The 12,565-nt window shown below is 40.4% G+C and overlaps 1 protein-coding gene across 1 annotated transcript in view; it reads right to left on the reverse strand.

Moving 5' to 3' along the window:
* Positions 1 to 2,454: 2,454 nt before the first annotated feature.
* The window catches only part of LOC137272812 (glycine receptor subunit alpha-2-like), a 34,959-nt gene continuing 24,848 nt past the window's right edge, over positions 2,455 to 12,565 (reverse strand). The window contains exons 4-9 of the mRNA XM_067805214.1: positions 10,926 to 10,993; positions 10,573 to 10,799; positions 9,702 to 9,784; positions 9,360 to 9,494; positions 4,738 to 5,120; positions 2,455 to 4,544 (exon numbers count right to left, since the gene is read on the reverse strand). Coding sequence (XP_067661315.1) covers positions 4,398 to 4,544; positions 4,738 to 5,120; positions 9,360 to 9,494; positions 9,702 to 9,784; positions 10,573 to 10,799; positions 10,926 to 10,993 — 1,043 coding nt within the window. The 3' untranslated portion in view covers positions 2,455 to 4,397. The remainder of the gene's footprint in view (positions 4,545 to 4,737; positions 5,121 to 9,359; positions 9,495 to 9,701; positions 9,785 to 10,572; positions 10,800 to 10,925; positions 10,994 to 12,565) is intronic.

The raw sequence follows: 12,565 nt of genomic DNA on the forward strand, positions 1-12,565 counted from the left end.
CACAAACCCTCCTGCCTTTGCTAGGCTTAAAGATTTAAAACCATTTTTGAGATGACCCCTAATTCGAAATGCTTCCGGTACACTAAAATACACATATTGTACTGTGAAGCATTTCGAGTCGTGGATCATCTCAAAAACATTTATTTGAAAATCTTTAATCCTTGCAACGGCACGAGAGCCTGTGATGATCGAAACGAAAAGAATCGCCGAAAGGGGAAATTGAAAGAGTCTAATTACACGTTATGTCTTTAAGGAATTAAATAGTTGAATAGTGTACAGGGATATCTGACTGAGATTTACATCTAATGTTTCAGTTGTTGAACTTTAGATGACCATACATTTGGTCAGATAATCGACCAAGTCAGTCTACTGTCAATTACGTCATTTACCATGAAAAGTAAATCTGACGATTCTGGACTCGATGAATCATACTTCTAAACACACATACAATATGAGGTTGGACTATTACCCCCCAAGACTTCCTGTAGAGCAGCACCAAGTTCGTGGAGAATGGTCGGTGGTTATTGATGTTGAAACATAGAATCTGATGACGGCGCGCAGATAGCACCACGTATACCTCAAAGATGTTGTCATGACAGGACTACCCACAGTCACGTCCGTTAAGGACATGTAAAGTCAAGGCACACCCACTCAACATCATTACTGAGCCAACGTCACTCCTATGAAAACACTCATTTTATCCACGCCACATTGTTGGGCTTGTCAAGAAAGTCCAAAGTTAACCTCGTCCACCAACGACGCCTGGTCCGCCGTTCTTGACACAAATGACATGATGTGACAGACCGTCAACCGTGATCGTCTATTATATCTTTGTAGGCGAGTATGAATCGTATATCCACTCACTCTGACAGGTGTATCCCTTGGGAAGTCATCTTTTTCAGAAGGAATGTGACCACGGTTTCGTACTATAGTCGCTTTGCTGGAACGACCCTATGAGGTGTGCGAGAAAGGATGGAAACGGCACAATATAAGCTAATGAACCAATAACCTTGTGGGCACCTGTGCACGTGCTTCTCCAACACCTGGCTGTCACTTTCTTTACACTTCTCCGTCGTCAAAACAGTAAACTGTGTCAATATTTGAACGATGGTTTGTTCAACAAATTTTTCATTTTTAGGGTTGGTCTGATGTTTTGATAATGATGAGCGTTTCATTGAGCATTTTATATTTGTTAGTTTTCGAGTTGGACTGTACTTCATCGGTCCGCTTTCGAGTCAAAAAGGACTATAATTACCGACTCGGAAACGAAATGCTCTGTCATTTGACACCTCACTTGACAATCCCAGTCTTGACAGAGGTTCCATGCCCAAAAGCAACGTCTAACCAAGTTTTAAACTGAGTATTAAAATCAGAGCAACTTTCAGTCTGGTTGTATCTCTGAGATGTACAACATACTGACAAGTGTTACTGTAAATATCAAGTTTTACTCCTACCATATTCACTTGCACATTATAAAAACTTGCTCAAATTCACAATACGTCATGAACGGAATAATCATTTTCTAAATCCCTATGCATTCATATATCATCATTTGGCTTCCAAGTAACATCACCCCAAAATGGAATATCGCCCACTTTTGTTGGATAGTATAGTTGACAGAATATCTAATTCTGTTTCCAGCTTGACTGTGTATATTCACCTACCCCAAGGTATAAACAATTTGTTCTGAAAGAGTCCAAATATACAAGGGCTGTTGGGATTGTTGGACCAATCTTGATTGAAGATGTAGGTTGCTCCCTCATATTGGTTGTATATAATCATATCTCAGATTGTGGTGTTGCTTTGGAATGCCGTAAAGAAGCGGACAATTGCTCTGTTCTCAGAACGGATTACGTTCAACGTGGTTCGAAGTGTAAGTATGCGTCTCTGTTTTAGTGTCGAATTCTTGCGAACTTCACTGATATACACTAGTCGGCAGGTAAGCCACATATGTAACAGTAATCTCCTGGTGGCAGAGGTACTGTAAATCCTCATTGTTACTGGTATGAGTTTGACAGGTTACTATCTGTTAACGTGTTTACAGTTTTGCTCTTTATACGTTCGCAGTATTCACCTTTCCAGTCTATGTTCATGTCTTTTGCTGGCAAAACTGTATTCGAATTATAGCCAATAAACTCACTCACTCTGGCAGGCAGCAGTGTTATCGACAAACACCTTCTCCAGCAAATGCGTATCTGAATATGTGTATGTAGTATGTGTATGTGTATGTGTATGTAGTATGTGTATGTAGTATGCGTATGCGTATGCGTATGCGTATGCGTATGTAGTATTGTGTGGTACACATGATAACATACCACATGCAGCTCAGAAATATGTTCGATTTATCTCCTCGTAGCGGAACTTGTGAACAGGCAATTATAGCAAAACGTGGCTTGCGGCAGACCGCCACGAATGTTCCACATGTTCAAGTTAAAAAAAGATATAGAACACTTTCCTTCAGAATGTTTTTATAAAATTGATCTGTAGACATGGAAACAGTACATCCCATATTTTTCATGGTATCAATATGCCACGGTTAACCCTATAGTAAATGTTACTTTATTAAACCGTAGTTTAACTTACTGTCAGGATGAGCCGACATCAAAGTTATAATTATATGGTGAACCTAAGCGATAAACTGTATTTTATTCAGAAAAAAAATTATTATTCAAAAAGGGTAAAAATGACTTATTTTGTAGCACAGTTAACTATCGTCGTTTGGAGTTAACGTTTACACAATTCTGGCAGACAATCCTCAAGAACTCGCACAAATATTAATACCCCAGCTCAAAGACAATATCTGTTGTAACCTCCGCCAACTGCAACGATATCACTGACCACTCATCGTCGCCTGTATCAGACGTTGAATATGAGGTGTTGGGTTCCATTCTTGCTTGACTGCCTGTTTCAATACTCGAGGATCTCTGTGGCATATTTGTGACACATAATCTCTCAATCATGCTCTGTGGGATTGAGATTTGGATTCCCAGTGGGCAGTTGTTGTCGACTCTTGAACGAAATCACCCTACATGTAATGTGAACTAGCATTGACGCCCATGGCAACTGGCCTTCTGTGCACAGGACCGTGATTGAGAGGTGGTTGGGGAACCTTATTTAGGAAGTTCGTGATGTGCCGTTGTCCATTCAGATCTTGTCTGATCGTCACAAAGTCAAATTTATGGTCACAAGAGAGGAACCCCGACACCATCAACGACCCCTTGCGTGAAAGGAGGAAACTGGTATTCGTCTGACCAGGTGACCCTTCCCAGTGACTTTAAATCCAAGCTAGTCGTGTCGCTTTGTGTTTTGTGGATAGGTACAGAGGTCTAATTGGTTGTCTGGCTCTATACTCCGTCGATTTCGGACCGTTTTGTTCTGTTGCAAGAACGACGGAAGCACTGATCTAACCTCTTTAAGAGTCGCCACTCATGATGGACCTGAACGCTGAGCGTCCTCCGCGTCATTAGCTTGTTGATGATACTTCACTGATGACAAACAACATCTCTTACAATGAACCCCCAATTACATAATTTTCCATGTTGTCGGGCGGACAGAACAGTTTACTGAAACATGATACGAGTATTTGCTTAATGACGGATATTCGCATGCACACAGAATCGAAAATCCGAAATGTCCAAACAATCATACAAACAAACAATTATTCTATGAACATAAATGGTCTATATAGGTTCAGACATGAGAGGTGTTGCGATACTTTCTTCCATGTGTACATGGTGGGCATTACTGTTATGGCAGAGGAACATGGTGTCATTCATTATGCTATGGCGGTGACGTGAATTGAAAGAAACGCACTTAGAGTTGACATTGTTATGACATTTGGCGGCATCAAATGTTCCATTATATGTGCACAAAATGTCTATGTCTCTCACGATTGACATAAGGTCACAGGGGAATACTAGTACGTGATGCTGAAGCCAGTACGAAAGCCTTTGGCAGCGTGGAATTTGGCCATGATGTGTATGTTTAAAGTGCTGGTGCAATTACTATCATGTTTCAGGATGATGTTATTATAAGAAAAAAACGACATATCCATTTATCTGAAAAACTAGTGCCAAAATCGAAACTGGGATGCAGGTAAAATTATTTTCAGAAAGGGCAAATAACCCAGGTGTTTCGAGCTAAACTGAAAACAAAATAGAGCAGTGCAAGTGCAAGAAAGCCATGTGTAATGGCAAACCCACAGTTGCTTCCGTTTTTCATAAATAAATGCTTGCACCAACAATCTGTCATGAAATGCAATTTAGAATTGTATCAGTATTTTCTAAGTGCAAACAAAGTGAAATATTGCAAAAAAACATCCGCATTACATTTGATGATACTACTGGCCGAGGCATCACGTGTCGTTTAACTTGCCTCTAGTTGTACTATATGGTTATCTACAAGCTATAGGCCATCCAGTATACAGCACAGAAGACGATGAAAGCGCCAGGAAAAAACACACGCGACACATTGTCCACATTCTTCGCTCTAGCAGCCCCCGAGGGATCTTGAATCCACTTGGATATTGGTTCACTGTTTCCATGCTGCAACAAAGTTATACACATACCTTTCAGATATAAGAACCAGTTGGACACCATTGAAAATGAGCTGTTTGTAATATAGCAATTAACGAAGCCCAAATACGCCCAAATTTAAACCTTCACCAGAGGACAACGAAACATACTTGAAGCAAATTGAGGGACAGTTATGATTACAAAAATAATTTTTGTTTTTTACCCTCAGTGGGGACTTTTCCACAATGTCCAGAGAGATGTCCTTTGGCGCTTGACGGCGTTTCACCTGTCGTCTGTCCATGACATTTACCAGAGCAAATTCTAGCAAAGACGCAAAAACAAAGCAAAGACAAGCTGCCATCCACACATCGATCGCTTTCACATAGGAAACTCGGGGTAGAGATGAAATGGCCATAGACTTCTGTGTCGTCATGGTAAGGACAGTTAGAATACCGAGAGAGATGCGTGCGGGCACAGCGTCCACATTAAGCCAGAAAGATACCCAGGACAGCAGAACGATGAGCATGCTGGGAATGTAGATCTGTATCATATAGAAACCAATGTTCCTGTGCAGAAGGAAGTCAACGGCTATACACGTGAAATTACCTGGAATCAAAATACAATACTCATTAAAATTTCGTTGAGCTGTCAGATTGTTGACTATTGATTAACACTGTATACTGGACGTATGTCAAATGAACGTTCAACAGGTTCAAGTCTCACATCTCACTTTGTCACATTATTAATGTTTCGAAGTGGTCTCATTTGGTACAGAACATCATCTTGAATACTTCCTGTCTTAATGTAAGCGAAAGTTAAATCAAAAGCATTCAAAGCCACGACAGTATCACGTCATAGTGTTACATAATATGTATGTAAATGAATTAATTACCACCTTTCTGAAGAGCACTGATTTCATATGACGTGATGGATATTATCAGTTCATTAGTGTTGTATTTCAATTCATGTAAAATGGCTCTAAGCGCAAAATTCTATTTGGCATATTATGATAGGGTCGCAATAAAGTGAAAACATCACAACTCCGCGTGCCATTTTTTTGCCACTTGATCCATTTCGAGCCTGAATGATGTAAACATTGCCAACATAGTGCTCTGGTTTTAATCTGAAGCGTCTCTGTGACTTATGCATGTTGATTTCCCAGAGGGGTTGTCTTTACCCAAGTGCAGACGTATGAAGAGCAAACCTCCAGTAAGGGAGACAATAGGTGGCTGGGAATTCTAGGCTGCCTCCACCATAAAAAATAATCAGGTTCACCGTAACAGGTAACTTGGGAACAGGAGCTTCTGACAACACTTCAAGCCGAACACAATTTTTTTGTTGTTGTAATGTAGTGATTACATTACCGATCAATATCAATAAAATATATCAAGATTTTGGATTAAATTACGCGATTGCCAGAAATCTCTTAAGCCGTGTGTCTACTGTAGGAAACATGTGACAATGTATTGTTCCTAATGAAATTTATTTGCTACTAATACGATTATGCATATCTTAATGTACATGTGTAATGTGATTAACAGCAGTGAGTGATTGTGTGCTTCTTTGAGGAATCGTTTTCATCTCTTCGAAAAAATAACCTTGATATTTTTTTTGGTTCCAAAGAGAAATAATATTTCATTTGTACAGTATAACATGCAAGAGCTATCGACTCGGAAGACGAAGAGCAAAAATTGTACGTTATGATCCTAAAGGAACGACAGGCATATGTTTACTCCCATAGACCTTGGAACTCATAAGAAACACAAATTGTAACAGAGTAGGAAATTCATTGCATTTGGAACGACATCTATATCTAGTTTTATTTCAAAAACAGGATGTTCACCGGCGTACAAGACGTAACGCTCAGCTAGCAGTGCCTGTCCGGCACAGTCTGTATTGCTCCCTAGCTGACATTATCTCTTGGACGTGTTTCTTTGTACTAAATGGTGGACGGATTATTTTCCAAGGCTGGTGGAGGAAATTGAATAGGAAAACCTTCACAATGTCCTTAATGTGATTGCAGTTTTAATGAGGCCGTGAATACTTTAAACCAACATTAAAACCCTTCACATTAGGACAGTCTGCACATATACGAGAAATTCTGACCTCGTTGAACGGAATAAAAATAGAATAAAGTCAACCACCTGACGTTTTTGATCGCGTAAGACTGAGACTGGTCAAGCTATGTCAAAATACATTATTTACAAATAAGGACGTAACAGACAGACAGACGGGTTCTGTTCAATAGTTAATCCCTATTGACCCAGAGTACAATTGAAGTTGCTCAGGTACAGCTACAGGACATGTGACGGTTTTACATGTGATTAACGGATGGACATAATATCCTTTATGAACAGTTTATGGCAACTGTTTTAATAATATCAGCATTATTAGAATGAAGTACATTATATATCGTTTGTGGGGTATCAGTGCATTTTAAATGTTTGTTTCGGCAGGGAGAGAAAGCCTGAGGGACTGGTAATAAGTGCCTTCGTCGTCAGTTTTACCAGAGGAACAATACATCTTCCAGTGTATTTTTTCTAAAAAAGCTGTTTATTAAGGCATGCAGAGAGAATCCAAATTTACAAAGAAAATCTTAAGACAGACCTATCAATAAGAACACTGACACATTTTTCAGGACCGGACATCGATTTCCATTATGAATAATGTAACATATTCGCATCGAGATGTTTTGAAGACGGTTAATACTGAACGCAACAAAATGGAATTGACGCGCTGACACGAGGTTTCATCTTTTCGAAGAAAACGATATTTTTTACATTAATTCTACGGGAAATGTTGTGCACTTGTGTGTAAAGTTGTATTGTCAGAAACTTCCGCCAGGTGTTGTACCAGACGCTGGAATAGGAGGAATGTATTTTCGTGGCTACGAAAGTGGAAACCTGCAATAACATTTGATCTCAACCTGCTGTAAAGAAAACGTAGCATCTGCTCTGGCAAAGTTCCTTGTAAATTTCATATAATGAATTTATAAATCAATGCAATACCTGAACATTGCGCTGCAGTAGAAAAGCCATAGTAACCCAAGCGTGTGAAGGGCGTTTTACTGTTTGAATGGCAATCCTTGGCCATGAGTTTGAAGATACGGTCCGAGAATCTGAGCCCACACCTGATATCTCTGAACAACAACTGAACATGTTCTCTGGCCCGATCTCAAATTAACATGAGCCCCGGCACGAAAGGATTGTTCTCATTGACATTCAGACTTGAGCATAACAATCATCAGTAGAGGCGGTAAATCGGTACTAATCTGTAAAAATATCAATCCGCCACAACCGAGGTTGACAGCATGATTTCGGCAAACCTCTGCTTTGACGTTTTTGTCAGGAAAGGGAAGGGACAAGGCGGTGACGAGGACGGGATGACGGAACTACGGGGTGGCGTATCCCGTAAAGACGTATTCGGTTCCTGGTTGTTTCGAGATGTATTTGAATGGCATGAGGAGTGGTAATTGCAGTCTGGAACCTTTGCCGGAAATGGTTTACCCGCATCTAAATTGAAAATGTTCTGTCTTGACGTTGAAACGCGTGGACCATCGGGAATCTTATTACTGCTCTCACAGAGTCACGACATTGCTTTGGGACCAGTGGAAAGTGACGTTAAAACATTCTCCCACGGATCACCCAAAAGGTCTGATGCGCCGTTCATTTGCCGTTGAAGGGTTTGAACCATCAAATTAAGCGTGCCAAACTGACGTAAAAAGTTTTCGATACGTGTGCTCCATGCAGTTTTTAGAGATGCACAAGTACAAAGGTGTTGCATGTGACCACTGACGTAATGACAAGTAGCACAGGTATACGAGTTCAGTTAAAGTTACTGGTACGTTTTTACACATGTGCTTCCAAGATATATTTGATTTCGTATGTAGAATACAGAAACACGTGTACAAGCAGGGTTGAAATTTCTTTTCAAACTTGGGATATACAATGCATTTATCATTGTATGCTTATCAAAATTTCTCTGGGCTCATTAGTGATGCTTCGCGATGCTTTGCGGCGACTGGTTGTCGTCGAGTGAGCCTCAATAGTACCTAGGTCTTCACGACGTCACCTTGAGTCGTCCAGAACGCTAGGGAATGCCTGGCCACTTCCTGTATGCCGTTTTTAGGGTAGAATTCCCTACGACGTCATCAGACTATACGGAGAAGCTGCAGTTTTCACCACACTCCGTGTCCTTGACGTTAAAGACAACGATGCTGAATAATCCGTTAGAGTGACTCTTCGAACTGTTCGCGGGCTACATCCTACACAATCATGGTATTGCTGTAGCTGTATCTGGCCAGGTTGAGTCGATCACGAACCCATATGAACCTTTCCTGCACTGAAGTTGTGACACGTGGTTGAGCGGATTTGTGTAGATCACTTGTTGACCCCGGCGTCTGATAACGTTCAGTGATGAAAAGCCAGGCTATTCACTTGCTGTACATTTGTAATAAGAGACAAATGAAAACCCGTTTTCCTACGACTAAAGTTCATGTTGCATCTTCATTTCATGTAGGTGTGTTTGGCCGTGATTGTGTTCTCCAACATGTTCGGTATTTACTTATTCTACATTCACAAATCATTCCTGGTGCATGCCGACATGAAACATTGCTAATTGGAAAACATTCATTTTGTATGAATATCAGCAAAATTTGTTCCTGTTAATGATCTGTCTTTCTTGAAAGAGTAAGTCATCGCGCTGTTTCATATATTGGTTGGGAATCATATAACAGACTCGCCTTTCAACACGTGCTTCTTGTGATTTATTTGAAATGCAAAATTAAGACCTAAAATTAGTCAAAACAACGTTAACACTGCTTATCTTGGTCGTAGCCATACGTACCATTTTCATCTTCGTCTGTACAGTTGCGGGTTTCTATATCTCTCAAGCTAAACTGAGGCAGCTGTAGTTTCATCCGTCGTTTGACAGGCTCCTCATCCTTCCATTTGAACATCAGACTTCTCTTGGAAAAGGCAACTGGAGACCAAATGAAAATCACCTCAACAGCATGCAGATTGTTTTCCGCTGTGGCCATGTGTTACAAATATTTAGTGACTTAAGCAGTACCGCGCTTATTGCTTGTATCAGTTCAAATGAAGTCAGACCAAACAGAATAATTACCAGTGATTAACCATCGTGCAATGTAACTCGTAACATTATGTAATGTTTCCAACAAGTACTCACAGCTTTGAACCAGCAGGGAGCACATCTGAGAATCCATTGGGTATTTCTGTAACTGCATTGGGCAGGATGCCGTCAGAGACACCCTATGGATGCAGGTATATCAAGTCAACGCATACATGTGACATTCAGACTGTTATCAGTCGACGCATACATGCAACATTCAGACTGTTATCAGTCGACGCATACATGTGACATTCAGACTGTTATCAGTCGACGCATACATGTGACATTCAGATACATTCAAATATAATATGTATATTTTCTTTTATCATATATCAACTATCATCAACGAAACACCATTTAAATTAGATAGTGTAACTCACAGGGCCAAAATTTCAGTCATTTCATGAACTGACTGATAACACTGTCTGACTGTAATTGGTGAAATGATAACACATGTGCTATTGTAATGACGGCCGCTGTTTTCTCAAACTGGAGAAAATGCCCACCGTAAAGTAAACTTGATATAAAGGGACTCGCTTTTAACTGGACGCCATAGCTTCTTGTCAGATGACGACTGAATATACTTTTAAAGAATATAAGCTCAGTGGGGTTTCTTTATGATAATGTTAAACAATATCAAAGTGAAATTCTTCACAAGATACTCTTAACCTTTCGCAAAAATCATCAACACCTACAGACGCCCAACATGTTCTCAATGCAAACCGGCACCATGATAATGACCCAAAATAATCACGTCCCCAATGACTCAGGGTAATCTCGCCTCGTGGTGCAAAATGGTTCATATAGTCTCTCTTTCACACGCTACAACGCAACGTTCCCAAAGTGACAAAGAGTGTCCTCTGTTAACTTTACCTAGTTCTTGTCCACATGATGTAGTATATAGTATTCTAGAACATTCAATGTCTACCTTAGTTTGTAAACTACGTGTCCGTCACTATACAAGTGTAGCATCCTGTTGGGTACAGTCACAGAGTGGAAGGACGCTCGCTTCTCGTTAGAGAAGTACAGATCAGGTACCCACACGCCGTCCATTAGTTTCGTGTCCAGCTCTAAATATTCAGCATCTATAAGGCCAAGGAACTCCAAGCGTTTGTCTGTCCATTCTTGGACTACGAAGGCATTCAAACTAAACTCCTGAAAGAGAGATCGGAAATTGGGTACATAATCATTCCGTAAAAGAGAACCATAGTGTAAATAGCAGCGTAAATGTCAAGAGGTGGAAGAGTACTGTAATGGAACTTACTTTAAACTGTATCTTACCATTGTCTGTTCACTTATGGAGTCGATGTTGTTGATGAAAAGTGAAACATCAACCTCAGTTGGAGTACCTAGAAATGCAAAATGGTCTTGTCACAAGGCGGTTCTATACAACCGATGTATGCAAAGTACTCGCTTACAGTATATGTGTAAAATATTTTCACTTTTTTCATATTTTGTGAAAAGATTTTTCATATTTTTGCTTCAAAGATGCTTGTGCAGGCACAAGTGGGTGGGTAATGTACCATACAAAATTAAAAAAAATGACACCGACAAGTCGGATTAACATATCAAAGCCGACCGATGCGAATTTGGTCCGTTTGCGTGAAGTACAACAAACAGGATTGCACGTGTATTGGAATGACAGCACACAAACATTACTGAACAGGAAAACGCCATAAAAGCGACTATACATCTCACAAATCGGCGTCATAAGTGTACCACCTTTGCACCAATGATCCCTGTAGTCGTGCGATAATGCAGTTTCAACAAACGTTGCACGATACCAAGTTGACGTACAAGTCAGGTTACGTCATTCCGCACTGCAAATGACAAAGTAATGTTTTGGGGAGCATTTTCTGGCTGTGGTTCATCATCCTGCCATACAGAATCGGAATCATGTTTTGATCAAGACAATCTGCCATTCATGCAGGTACGTTGTCCTGGACTGTGAACACAACAAACATACGCCCCATACTGCACGCAAAGTCTTTCGTAACGCAGATATTGATATTGACTGGGAATACCAATGCAACAACCAGTGACGTAACCTGTCCCAACAGTTTTCTGAATGTGAACTTCACGTGGGGTTTGGGCTTCAAACATAATTATTATGTCTCCTCCGAAGGGCCGGGAGATATACTGGTTTTTGTTGAGTTTCCGTCGGCTTAGGCGTTGGCGTCGATGTGTCTCCATACCATGTAGATGTGCCTTTTGGGGCTTTTGAGGTTGTTCTTTTCAATTTTACTATGGCAACAGTTTGTCATGGAAATAGGAAGAATTGGATGGACTGAAGCAAGCTGATATTGTACGTTTGATTAGGAGTATGCTTCGTGGAGTCCGGAAACATCCCGACAATAGGAGCTAGATAATAATGAGTTAGTTTCATGTCAAATGGTGCGATAGACAGTTTGGCGCTTTGGTCAGTCATCTGACACAAACCATGGTAATATGACATTCAACGATTGACGAATGCCAACCTGAGTCAGATGGCTCTGTTTCATTATTTATCTCATTAATGATGTAAATTATCAGTATTTGTGAAACGTTACGATTGGTGAGTTCTGATTTCATAATTCATCAATTGGTGTGTATCTAAAGGAAACTTCTTGCCCCAATTCGCATACCAGAAACACATTTTTCAAGGACATATTCAGTATGTTTCATGGTTTGTCAACGCTATATCTGTGCTGGCTTTGTCTGTCTCTCTCCACCAGTACATCCCGGTTTTATTAGACTGCGATATTGTTTCTTCAAGCACAGAAGTCTATCAGTGGGTCTACAGCACTTTATTCATGGACCCATGCATCCATGCATGCATGCATCCATACATACATACATTTGTATAGCGCCATATATAGTACAACTGCTCAAAGGCGCTCTGTTTTGCGACGATCAATGGATGGCCATCACTTATGAGATAC

This window comes from Haliotis asinina, chromosome 2, assembly GCF_037392515.1.
Source record: "Haliotis asinina isolate JCU_RB_2024 chromosome 2, JCU_Hal_asi_v2, whole genome shotgun sequence".
NCBI classification, from domain to species: Eukaryota; Metazoa; Mollusca; class Gastropoda; order Lepetellida; family Haliotidae; genus Haliotis; species Haliotis asinina.